The following is a 13,524-nucleotide window of genomic DNA, read 5'->3' as shown; positions in this document are numbered from 1 at the left end:
CAATTTTCAGTGCTGTTATACGCAGTCCAACATGTATTTTTCTAATCCTGTCCAACTCCCCGCCGCTAGGTCGTATCAAAGCTCCAGCAGCTACGAGTGTCTCACAGAAGATATACCTGCTACCCTCAGAACCCTTACCCCTCGATTTTCCGCCTCAACTTTCATCATTACTTCCCGGTCACCTATGACACCTACCCCTGCGACTCCAGTCCGTATATTCGTCGGAGTGCTGATCTGAAGGCCAAAAGGAGACGGGGCCGCCCAGCCAAAGCCAGTGAGCCAATCGCCCCGAAAATACCTTTTGTTCAAGGATACGGCTATCCACTGGCAGGGGGAAATTACTATGCAGCACCGTATGCTATGCCTTACACACCCCATCTAAGCCTAGGCTATTTCCCCCCTGCACCTCCGTTTTACCTGCCTCACCACTCCCTTGGTCATGTTCCCCCGTCACCCTTTATGAGACCTGCTGTTCCCCCTCCCAAGGCTTTCCACCCCAGCGGACACCCAAAGCTCCAGCCAGGGGTCAAGCATCGTGGCATCACTGGTCAACTTCAGGGGCCCTCTGCAAGAGGGGAGGGATTGGGATCCATCGGCAGTAGCAGCGCAGGTGGTCTCGCGGGTGTCCGCCTCCATAAGAGGAAGCACAAGCACAAACATAAGCACAAAGATGAACCGCTACTTTCTCCGCGAGACCGGCAAGAGTTGGGTGGGCTTTTCAGCGGAGCCAAGGCCAGTTCACATCGCAACATGCTTAGTGACTCATCCAGTCAGGGCCCTTTAAAGCATCACGAGAAGAGGAGCAACGATAGAGGCCCAAGCCTGGGATCCACTTTGGGGATGTTCGAGTCGGAAAAGCTCTCCTCGCACTCTCTTTCCGATGGCCACTTCCACTTGCGTCAGGCTGGGCAGCCAATGAACAGCTTCATGAACAGCTACAGTAGCCAATCGCAGCAACAAGAATCACCTTCCTTCCTCTTCTTGGGGTCACAGGAGAATGAGTGTGGTTCAAGGAGTAGGAAGATGAGGCCTACTGTGTTTGGAGATCAAGGCCTGATGTCGCTGCAAACTGCCAGGCAGGAGCCAGTACAAATGAAGGAGTGCTCCAGTCCCCCTCACTCGGGTAAGAACCACTTACTGTGTATTAAGATAACGGGAACTTGAGCGCTTACATTACAACTACATGCTGCGTACTTTATCACTTCATGATACTTCGCAGCCAAATCTGTATCGTCAACTTCCAATGCCGCTTCTTCGGCTTGAACGTATGTGCGGTTGATTCCAAATGTACCAGCTGACCAGTTTCTAAGTTAAAGGGAATTTTTGACCTTGTTGTGGTTGAGTGGGTTTTAGTTCGAAATGACAGAAAACAGTGGATAATGAGAATTGTTCGGAGGTATTACAGTCATTTAAAGGTGAATACGTTTTGTTTTTATATTTTGATGAAAGTTCTATCCCTCAAAGAATTAATAGCCTTTCTCCATGCAGGCAGAGCCAAGCGTCAATGTTAACTGAAAAGGATGCTCGGAGCTTCGAGCGTCCTTTCAGAATGCTGCATAAGATTGCATATCCTCCAATTGGACAGGAATACGGAAGAAAAAAAAAAAAAAAAAAAAAATCTAAATGTAATTTCAACACAGCTTTGTAGAGTCTTACACATGTTTTGTGTCATTGCCAGAACATCATTCACTCATTCAACAAATACAAATTCACTCAGTATTTAGCCAGGCTATGAATTATGTTGGGTTTAACTGTACTATAGAACACCGATTTAATGGGTGTGTATTGTCTTGGTGTGAATTATGAGGGATGATGACATTGGTGGTTTTCTTCTCCGGCGGTGAGATTGGGATAGTTTTAGTCAAGCAGAAGTTGTCTTACGGGTAACACGAATCCAAGTGGGTACATGTTCAAAACCGCTTCTTACGTGTCACCTGTCAAGATTTAAAATTTAGTCAAAGAGGAGCATGCCTATATAATTGGTGTCTAATGCATTATTCTGTTATTTAGTGATGAAAATACCTTGATTCCCTGCTGTGGCAGCAATTTCATCCCAAAAATATTTTGAGTTGACAGGGTTTCCCTAATTTTAAATGCACATGGATACATACTAATTTAAAAGCATTTAAAGTAATGTGGATTTTTTTTTTTGTTCTTTTTTTTGTGCACACTAAATTCTGCTGCTTGTGAGCACATCTGGCTTGGGATCGACAGAACGTAATGCATGGATGGAGACAACTATAATTCACCAATCCCCAACCCCCGCCCCCCCCCTTAACCCCCACCCCTTCCTCCGCTCCTGCCAATGCCTTTGCCAGAGATATATTATTCACACAGTGTGATTTATTTTCTACAGACACGCCGTAAAAAGCCCTTGCCTGTGTTAAAAGAGCTGGCTGGCAGCCAGGGGTTTAATGACTGGGGCCTAGTCCAGTGGCGGGGAGGAGAAGGCAAGGGCTCAGTTAAAATACACCCCCCCACCACCACCCCCAGGGTATCCAGGACGGATGACTCATATATACACTACCCCCCACCCCCAAACCAGCACATCCCCTCGTCCATGTTTCCCTTCCAGTTTATGTCTTCTATCCTCCTATTTTTTTTTTTTTCACATTTTCCCCCTTATTTTCCTTGGATGGTTTGGAATCCACACCTCCATATGCAGACTTCTCCCTCCACCTCTCCCCCCCCCTCACTTCCCTCTTTTTTTTTTTCCAGGTCTCCCCTCCCCCTTGCTCCCCCATTACCCTCTCCTTTTCCTATTCCCTCTGCCCCTCCTCTAGCATGACTTACTGCTTCACTTCACAGCTTTAGTCCAATTAAAATACAGGCGCATGCCATGTGCACGTATGTACAAGAACACGCGCGCGCGCGCGCGCAGCCATATGCGCGCACGGAATCTCACGTAAATACTGCAATGTTAGCCAGGGTATGTTTCCACACTGTCTCGACTATATTACCGTAGGTTTCGCTAGCATTTCTTCAGCACATCTCACTGACAATGATCATACATGCTGTACCTTGCGCTAAGACCGTTCCCCTGCTGAATTAACGAGGACAATTTCCTGTAAGTCACATGCTCGCGCCTCTTCACGATGCCAAGAAAGATCTTATAAAACAACAGTCGTCAAAGATCAAACCCGCACTGCGCGTGTAGCAAGGGCTTCCTATTGCGCAGAGAAACTGGCCATCAGCTCTATATGGACCCTCGCACCGCTGAAGGTCACCCGTTTTTATGTCCCGTGTATGCAGCTCATAAATTTCATCTACTTCGCGTGTGCGTGCGCGCGCGCGACCGCGTGCAGGCTCGTATGTGTGTGAGACAGAGCTCGCTTGAGCTGATAACGTGTACAGCTCATAAACTCTTGATACTTATTGCTTTCTGCATTAGACTAATTTCATTGTCTGCCCGGAATTCTTAAGTAACAATAGAATGTGATGTTCCTCTGAGACGTAAATGGGGGGTGGTCAGGCCTCACTTTATCGCTCCTCCATCTCACTTCATTCGTAAATACCTTAGAATGGGAACTGAGGACCCTCATTGTTTTGTACCGATATCTCATGTACCAACTACAGTACACTTAAAGATAGGAAGTCAACCCAAACATATTTTTTTTAAACAATATGTTCCCAGCAGGCCCGCTAGTTGAAACACGGCATTCTGATTAATGTTGCGTTTGTGGAATATGAGTTAAGATGCAAAATCCACTCGTTCTTAGCCGTCCGTGGGGGGGCGGCCATTTTGTCATTTCTGTCGACTGAGAATGACTTCGCAACTGCTCAGGGCTCGGATAACGACCAATCGGGGCTCAGCTTCAGAAAACAGGTGAGCCGTGATTGCTCGTTACCTGAGCCCTGAGTAGTTGTGATGTCATTTTCAGTCGACAAAAGTGAGAAAATGGCCGCCCCCACAGAAGGCTAAAAACGAGGGGATTAACTCTTATTCCACAAACGCAATATTTATCAGAATGTCTTGTTTCAACTAGTGGCCCTGCATAGAACATATTCTTGAAAAAAAATATGTTTCTGTTGACTTTCGCTTTAAGCCTACTAAGCAGTTTAATAGAAGGAAATGACTCCGCACACGCTTACCTTTGTGGCGATCCTTTATCAACAACACAGCCTTACTCAAATGTATCCAACCAAATAAGTTTTTCACTCGTCATTGTCTAAAATACATCCCGACTCTCAACCTTGAGGCGATAGACTGAAAAAAACCCTCGGTACATTCTTACATTCTGTCAATCCAATATGCCTTACTTGGTAATGTGTATTGAACTTTTAGAGCGTTTTTCGAGCCCACTGTAGATTTGTGATACTGTGGCAAAAGCCAAAATGGTGGAAGGAGCAGGAGTAAATTGATAAAAAAAAAAAAAAAAAATAGAGAACAGCATTTTGTCTGCACGCTGCTTGGGGACTGATGGCCTATTGCGCTTTTCCTTCATGTTGCCGCTGGTTCATTTTGAATGCTGGAATCAATGCCCAGACGGAGGGGGAGGGCCTTGGGGATGGAAAACAAAAAGAATGACAGAGACGGACCAAGCTCAGAAAGAGGTTACTGAAATCAAGAAGGAAATTAGAAATTGCGGCGTTAATTATACTCTGTGTGCGCGTGCGTGTTTAGGCAGCCTTTGCTCCAGATGCACAAGGTTGTGATTGTGTGGAAACATATGAAATGCTTGAAGGAGACATTTCTGTGGGTTTCCTCCTCTCTGCTCCCAAGCAGACAATTACAGGATAGGATATGCTCTACTGGCTCAGCTGGGCTTTCAAAAGCTTGCATGAATATGTCAAAATTAGCAGGAAGCTCTTCAAGTCAAAGAAAAAAAAATAGAAGACATCCCCCCCCCCCTCTCCCTCCAATCCCCCCTCCCACATGAGCAAAATTGGCATCATGTCTTTCCTGGCCATGGAGAGGATGTTCATTTTAATTAGAACTAGAACTCTTGATGAATTTTGTCCTTCTATTTTTTTTTTCACCATGACTTGTTTTGACTGCTGCAGGTGCTCCCGGTAAGCGACGGTACAAGCGCAGAGAGGTGGAGCAGATCCAGAAGGAGGTGCGAAGGATGCATTCTTTGAACTTCGAACATGTGCAGAAGATCCTCCGTGCCAAGCGCCTGCAGCGACAAGCCAAAACTGGAAACAACATTATCAAGAGACGACCCGGACGGCCCCGAAAACAACCGCTGGGTGACGAATCGGCTGCGGCCAACGGGAGGGAGGAGAACCGGGCCGGCGGACGCGGGTTGGACGTGCTGGCCGCTAAAAGAGCTGATGGAAGGACTCAGGGGATGCCTGTTCTGGAGCGGTGTGACGAGCTACCTGGTCGACAGAGCCTGAGGCCCACTTTGACCCCGGAGCCCCTGGAGTTTTCCAATCACGATTCCATTTCGGCAACCATCGAGAAGGTGGTTCACAGAGCCCGCTCTCTCCCTCCGCCGGCCAAAGGGGGCAAACGCAGGGGCAGGGGCAACAGCAGGGACAACCTATGGGCCCCCTCCAATCAATAGACCCGCTGGGGAGGGCAACCCCGCAAATGAACGGGAGCGTTGAAAGGAGCCGGCGCCGGTTTCATCCTTATCAGATCCAGTGCCCTTAATCTGGTGACTCCTTGGTGCACTTTGATTTAGGAGAATGACACAGGTCGGAACACTTGTGGTGCCTGCCAGCCCTCAGCTTGAGCCTTTTAAGGGTTCCTTGGACCTGCGTTTAATATGGCACTCCCCGGTTTCATTTGATCCTGAATCTGATGCTATATAGAATCGTGCGGTACTCGTGGCAGTGTGGGATATTATGTGACTCTTTATGTATCTGATAAGGTGACGTGTTTGGTACTTCTTGATACTGTATCAGAATGTGGCGCGAGCCATATATTTACCAGCAAGGGGAGGGAGGGAGGGAGGGAGGGAGGGTTTTTGGGAGGGCAACGGAGGGAGTATGGGGGTTATGATTCATATAAAACTGTGCAGCTCAGCTTCTTTTCTGCCTTTCCGAAGGAGCCCGTCAAAGAGAACACAGCAGTAATTAAGCCGCCTTCCCCTTACACTTCCCCCGGTGTTTGCTCTTACTGTATGTCGCGTCCGTGTTACCTTACCTTCTTAGTAGGGATTTGATGAGTCCACCCCTGCAGCTTAATCCCATATCCTCCCCCCCCCCGCCCCGCCGTCTCCTTCTCCCAATCTAGAGGTTTATCACCAATACAGGAGAGGTCGAAACCTCTCCTGGACGCTGACTTAAAGGCAATACGGTGGACGACGCTGTCCTAGACCGTACGTAGGCGAAAACCTCCACTCTCGCTTGCCTTGTACGACAGGAAACCAGCTCACAGACATATACTGGAATTCAGTATATCCAATTAAATTGCTGTACTATAGACAATGAACGTTGCATATTGTTTCCGATAACCAAAAACAGACATGGATGCGACGCAAGACGAGTTTGTTTTCAGATAGAAACCACATGTATTCAGTCATACACTCATAATTGTGTTTATATCTTGGGAGGGGGCATTGTATACAGTGGGAATATCAGGTGTGTTTGTGTTTTTGTTTTTTTTGTTGTTGTTGTAAACCTTAAAAGTTGGTTTAATGCACTATAAGAAAAAACTGTACACTTGCATCAATCAAATGCAGCACTTAAATGCTTGTTCCAGCCTTACGGTTTTTTGGCCTTGGATGGTGTCGATATCCATTCCGGAGAGCATGCATTACTTTTAATCAATTTGTATATGCAGGCTGCGCAGCCAAAAGCGTCAAACCGAAGCCCGGCGACAAATTCTCCAATGTCGTGTTCTGAAAAGCGTACCCCACTCTTTATACTCTCATTTCATCAAATATTTTTGGGACAGAAAATCGAAAAATTCAGTATTTTGAAACCAAAGTCTCAGTATTAATTGTGAGGACATTTTATTTAACAGAATTAAAATCAGCGTCTTTATCGTGTTGGAACCAATGTAAATCACCCCGTTGTGCACTCTAGAATGTAGCCAGGATTGTTTTAATGTCAATGTGTACTGTGTCCTTTTATCAATCTCTTCACTAGTGTTTATTCCGTATATAAAGAAATATTACTCAGTGTTCTATTTCAGGAGATTCTGTTTTCTTTGGACAGGGTGGGATTCTAAGTTGCAGCAGCTCAACTTGTGCCTTATGATTTCTGTTGTTCTCTTATAGGAAATGACATTTGACCTGAGAAATAGCAAGCGGCATTTAACCTTCGACCCCAAAATAGGGATGATTGTGCATAGAGGATCGCGCATGTATGTTGGACATCCAAACTGCAACACAATTGGACACAAATGGTCTTAAGTGATCGAGAAGGGGGGGGGGGGGGGGGTTGCGACCCGGGAAGATCGTGTTTTTCATGCACTGTCCCCAATGCTGTTTTAGTGTGATGTTTGACTTTTCGGCACCACTCTACTAGATGACATTCAAATTTGGAGATACTTAGACTTAAAATTAACTTACATAGCAGGACCACTTTACAATAAGAGTTTTGGTTATCAATTAAGCTTGATGAAACCTTTATAAACTGCTTAATTGAGTACAGCCCGAGCGAAGGACTTCCTACCAAATAGTTAGCTCACGTTTAGCGCGATTGCTTTGGCCATTTGCTAGGTATAAGTCGTCCATTATTAAAGTGTGATTTGTATAACATTTTACAATGAGCATCCCCTTTGTTCGCAGCTACATGGAGATCACAATATAACACGCACCACATAAAATATAGCAGAATTCTGAACAAACAGTGACCCCAATTGGCAGAAAGTGCTGTGTAATGATTGACAAACATTTTCCAACATCTTTATTGGCATCATTTACAGGCTATAAATAATGACATTGTAAATTGGACCTCTCATCTGTGTTAATTGCAAGTAACAAGACATCTGTATAATTAACAAGGAGGTTGTCATGTTCACCTACACTTCTTAGTTATGCACTTGGCCATACCTGGCAATGACCTAATGCTGAATTTATTAAGCAAAGGTACTAATTAAAATGATCTATCACTAACTTTTAGTACTATTTTGTCATTTAGTGCTACTGAAACTTGCAAATACAGCCTTAACCAGGTGTGAAACTATGCAGTTTTATTTTTTTGTAAATTGTAGGGAGTGGCTAATTGTTCTTACTCGCCTATGAGGTCCAATGAACCATCCATGAATCGATTCATCTTTAAAGGGAGGTCAACCCAAACATATGTTTTTCAACAATATGTTCTATGCAAGACCACTAGTTGAAACAAGGCATTCTGATAAATATTGAGTTTGTGGAATAAGAGTTAATCCACCCGTTTTTAGCTATCTCAGGGGGCGGCCATTTTGTCTTCTGTCGACTGAAAATGACATCACAAATGCTCAGGGCTCAGATAACGACCAATTATGGCTCAGCTTCAGAAAACAGGTGAGCCGTGATTGGTCGTTACCTGAGCCCTGAGCATTTGTGATGGCATTTTCAGTCGACAAAAATGACAAAATGGCCGCCCCCTTGGGTTGGCAAAAAAGGGGTGGATTTTGCTGCTTAACTCATTTTCCACAAACGCGATATTAATCAGAATTCCTTGTTTCAACCAGTGGCCCTGCACAGAACAAAAAAATACGTTTGGGTTGACTTCCGCTTTAATTATCAAAAGAAATTGTTCTGCGCTCCAGTGTTGCATAGAGCAGAATGATGCTACCATAACGGAGGTTCGAGTGTATGTACCTCAACGTCCCATGTTGTTCATCTTTAGACCACAAATTTACCAGCGCCTGGTTGTAACCAAGTAGTACATTACGTTTAGCCTCACTTGCTTCAAAACACGATGAATTATCAATCAATTCCTCACAGTTCTTGAAAATCAATGAATTACTAAGCCCATCTGTAGTAATGGCGTTCATGGATTATTGCAATTGTGTCCTGAAACCACAGTACATTAGGCAAAATAGCACCGTTGCGGGGAGCTAAGACTGTCGGTGAATATCGGGAGATTCGCCGGAGCACCTCACCCAAACAGTCACTCGGGTCAAAAGCGTGGCCGGACAAGATGGCAGAGAAGAACCGGCTTTAATCGCACTTCAATCCACTTCACAAAAACAACAGCTCGCTCATCGCGGCGCATACAAACGACCGCAAAAAACGCGCCAATCTGCCGCTAATCGCTAACGGCTAACAGACCACGGGCTCGATAGGACCCCTTAGCTGTCCAACAATATGCCCAACCTAAATTAACGTAAACAAAGAGGACCCATTAGCTGCCCGAAAACGTGCCTGGTGCTAAGCACACAAATTAAACAGCAAACAATGCATGTGCAAACAAAGCAGTAATGAGGAATTTACAACAAGCACCCTTGCTGATTTTGGAGCCGATCCTATGCATCGCTCAGTGTTCCACTCGTAACAAGGGTAGTAATCCGAACATGCCTTATCACAGTGTTAAAGGAAGCCTCGAAACACCACAGTTTTTGACCTAAAATAGGAGTCCCTACTCCCTGCTGAGTAGTAACGATTTTGCCCGTTGGGGCAGTGCAGTAGCACAAAGATGTTTATCTCTTTTTTTTTGTTTGTTTATTTGTTTGTTCGGGTACCTCTCAGAGCGCTCTCCCGCGGCAACCCCCAAAAACACACTCATCCCAATCGCGGCGCGCTTGACCTTGCTCTGTGTGAAGACTCAAACGGGTCGGCGGTGTGTTGTGGATCGTGCACTGCCGTATGGGAGCGGTGTGTCGCTTGTAGAGTTGAGCATCCTCGCTCGGTGTTGTCTGTCTTGTCTGTTATCCGCTACCAGCCAATGCTCCGGTGCCTTCGAACACTGACAAGTATTGTCCTAAACCTGAGCTTTCACATAGACTGGCCATGGGTTGTGATTATGACGAGGGTTCAAGGTTATTGTATGTCGACCAGTGGCTCTGACTTTCACATTGTGATCGGTGCGTACGCCGCGGCTCGCTCATTTGCGGCTAGGCAGGGATACGCAGTAACGGTCCCTTAAATAATTTGATCATCCTGTGAGACAGAGCCTCATATGTAGTCATCCTCGCAGGTGTACAGTAAGTCACATTTGTAAGCCGATATTACAAGCAGATGAATCAGTGAGAAAACCAATAAATGTACTTCTTTAGAGCACAAAGTGAGGGCATAATTTAGTTTGTATACATAGTGAATTTGAACCTTTTTCTAGAGTGGCTTTTCCTTTCTTCGCATGCTCAACTTGATTGTATGCATAAGTATTTTAGACGAGCCGAAAGTTGAATTTGGAGCAACACTTGTACATTGTTTGATATTTTTCTTTTTGTAATGAATTTTTTAATTCATGAAGCATTTTTGTACATTGTATGAATATTAAAAAAAAAAAAAAAACAACCTGCAAATATTTGACATATAGAGTAAATACTAGATGCGCATGCATATGCATATATTCTTCACCGTATGTATGTGTACGTCTACACATATATTTTGTATTTGCATTTGCTAGCATACAGATATATGTCTTTAAGCACATATATATACATGCAATATATATGTATATCCATGTCTGTCGGCATGCTTTTGGTCATGTTTATCGTTCATGATCTTGTAGGTATTTTGTTTGGTTTAACTTCTTTTTCCTGAGAAAGAAAAGCTCATTCTTTTGCTGTCCTTCTGTTGGCTGGCTGCATTGAGCACTTATTAAGAAGAACTACAGTTGAAGTTGTTCATGTTATCCATTGTGTGAAATAATAAATGACTTTATTGACACCTTACCGTGGCGTACGTTGTCTTTTTTTTTTTCCGTCACCACCGCTTTGGCGCTGTTTGCTGTGTGCGTTGCTCTTTGCCCTTGATACTAAAAATGTCAGATGGTTGGAGCTTTATTACACAGAGAATCCTCATCAGATTATGGTGCATTCTCTCGCAGCTGATGCACACACACGCATATAGCACACACACTTACTTACTCTCTGGCTTGCGCAACAGCCATGCCTCCATCTCGAAATCCTCACCGCACTAGCCCATCACTGTTACTTCGAAGTGGGCCGGGCTGCAGGCTGCTCTCCTATTGGACCCGGTGCAGTGGGAAATGCGGCACTATTGGCTGCAACCCACTAGTAAAATTCTTCTTGTTACCATGGTTGCAGGGTGAGCTGCCCAAATGTGTTTCTGTGGTGTTGATGGAACCGTTGGCACTGCTGGTGGAAAAAAAAAAAAAAAAAAAAAAAAAATCCCCCCTCTGATGGAAGTCAGGGGCTGCGCTGAAATTCTGCTCTCCTCTGTTGCGCAAGACACCAACACAGACACATGAAAGGATGAACTCAGCAACAACATGCAATGTTTGTGCGTCTTCTGTCTCATTTGTTTTAAAACAAGGTGATGTTCACCTCAGACATGAACTGCATCGAGATGAGATGTGCTCCATAATCAGGCACCCACACGTGGACATTAATAGAAAAAAAGGAACCTTGAGTGAAGGTCAAATTTGATATTACGGAAAACATGACTACTTAGCTTTGAGCCGCTTTTTTAAACCAATGTACACAAAACACGACAGACTTTTCCCCTGTTCAATGAGCCTTGGACCATTTTAGCATTTTCATTGAAGCATGTTGAAATGATGAATCGTAATACTTCATCTTAGCAAGACATTTTGGATAATTGTGTGCTTCTAAACTTATGGGAACAGTTTTGTGTGAAGAAGCAACATCCAGAAAAGCAAACTTGGATGAGTTTGGCGAGCAAGTACTTGAGAACCCTCTCTATGGCCCAAGATCAGTGACCTCTGACCTTACAAATCTTTGCCGGTATAAATGAATTTTGTAAAAAGTACTGTACTTCCCAAAAGAGTGGAAGCCCTTGTCGATGAAAACTCCTTGTTTCTCTTCCTATGAATTTTAACATCCAGATGTCCCAATATTTTTGTCCAAAGAGTGTAAAGTTGAAGAGCCGGACACATGTTATAACGTGACTATATCTCTTATGTATCATATCGTAAGTAGCCTTCCCTTATGCACTCCATTTTTAGGAAACCATCTATTTTGCACGATTAGAGCAGTCACCGAATACTGTACATGTACAAGAGATGCCGGCAGGACTTAACAATGATTAAGTCAGCATGCAAAGTGAGAGAGCCATAAATTCATGATAGATCATGTCGCATTTCAGGCCAACTAAGCAAGACGCTACCGTGTCACTGTGCAGAGCCTCCATTTATCTCTGTTGTTTGTGCTTCCAAAGATGGATGGAGCTGGCAACGCTGCTCACTCCCCCTACCCTTTCTCTTCCCCCTGCACACCTCAAGCAGTGATTAAAGACACCACCTGGTGGACACGTGTGTCAGTCCAGCTGTGGTTCCATTAGCCAACGTGTGCAGCCACTGCAACTTTAAAGTGGAGTTCCGCACATGTTCAATCGTATCGTTTCCAGAGCTTCGCGTTCCGTCCAACCGACAGACCGGTCCGCCTATCCGCCTATGATGCACGCCCATTTTGTAGGCGATGAACGATGGACGAGAAACGAAAAAAAAAAAGAAAAAGGCGGACTAAGCATAAGCGGAAGTGCATATTTTTCTCCGTCTATGTATTGCTTCAGAGGGGGGGGGGGGGGTCAGCGGCAGCCGAGGGGTACAGCAAAGGGGTCCTAAAAGGGGACGTATTTAGTCCGGCCATGGTGAGGTGTCTATTTCACATCAGCGGCGGTGAGTCTTCTGTTTCACATTTCACTCTGAAATGTGAGAAGTTGGCTGACGGAAGCGTGTTTAAAATGAGGGCTGGATCGACCAATAGGCGATTACGATTTGATCCGCCCTGACAAAAAGGTGGGTAGACGGACAGCGCAAGGGTACCCAGGCTGCAGACGCATGGCGACAAACGGACCGACAAATTTGAGTAAATTGCCCACCTCTGAACATTTCCAATATTATACCACAAAGATTAGAAGCACCAAGAACTTCAGTATGTTCACTGAAATGATCTGCTTTACTCATTCAAAGGCGACTTAAATTATGTCAGTATGTACTTAAAGTAACAGGCAACTTTAATAATCCATTGTATTACATATGCTGAACCACTAGAGGGCAGACTATGCCTGTGCAATGTTACTGAAGAGAACGCGCATGAAAAGCGTTGTGCGGGTAGTTAATAAAGACGGCTCCGCGGTATCGCAGAAGACAACAGTGGTCTTGCTTTTTAAAAGAACCCAACACAAACACGTCAGCTGATACTTTGGTTGGTACTACCCGGTTAGGGACGATTAGAGGGATGGCCGAAAACCGACTTTCGTCCTTGCTTAGTCCGTCCTTTTTAAAAGACTTCTCCTCCTCCATCCGTTCTTCCACAAAATGGGCGCCCATCTCTGAGAATTACACATCTGTTTAAAATCCATAACTCATGACTTCACCCTAGAGTCTGCTATAGCTCAATGCTAACATATAATGGAAATATATATAAAAACACACACACACACACATACACACATTAGACACATTTTTGCTTTTTTTTTTGGGAGGCTTGAACATAGTGATGGCATTTCATTTCAATCAGGCAAGATAATTTGACATAGGAGTGTTTTG

At 44.7% G+C, this 13,524-nt stretch overlaps 1 protein-coding gene across 1 annotated transcript in view; it reads left to right on the top strand.

Annotated features, from left to right (window-relative positions):
• The window catches only part of setbp1 (SET binding protein 1), a 42,781-nt gene extending 36,896 nt beyond the window's left edge, over positions 1-5,885 (top strand). Inside the window, exons 6-7 of the mRNA XM_086031702.1 lie at positions 70-1,123; positions 5,005-5,885. Of these exons, the coding sequence (XP_085887828.1) occupies positions 70-1,123; positions 5,005-5,513 (1,563 nt within the window). The 3' untranslated portion in view covers positions 5,514-5,885. The remainder of the gene's footprint in view (positions 1-69; positions 1,124-5,004) is intronic.
• Positions 5,886-13,524: the final 7,639 nt, after the last annotated feature.

This window comes from Filicampus tigris, chromosome 5 (assembly GCF_054856515.1).
Source record: "Filicampus tigris isolate MCC_2025a chromosome 5, RoL_Ftig_1.0, whole genome shotgun sequence".
NCBI lineage: Eukaryota > Metazoa > Chordata > Actinopteri > Syngnathiformes > Syngnathidae > Filicampus > Filicampus tigris.
The sequence above is the reverse complement of the archived record's forward strand: the minus strand, read 5'-3'. Positions and strand labels throughout refer to the sequence as shown.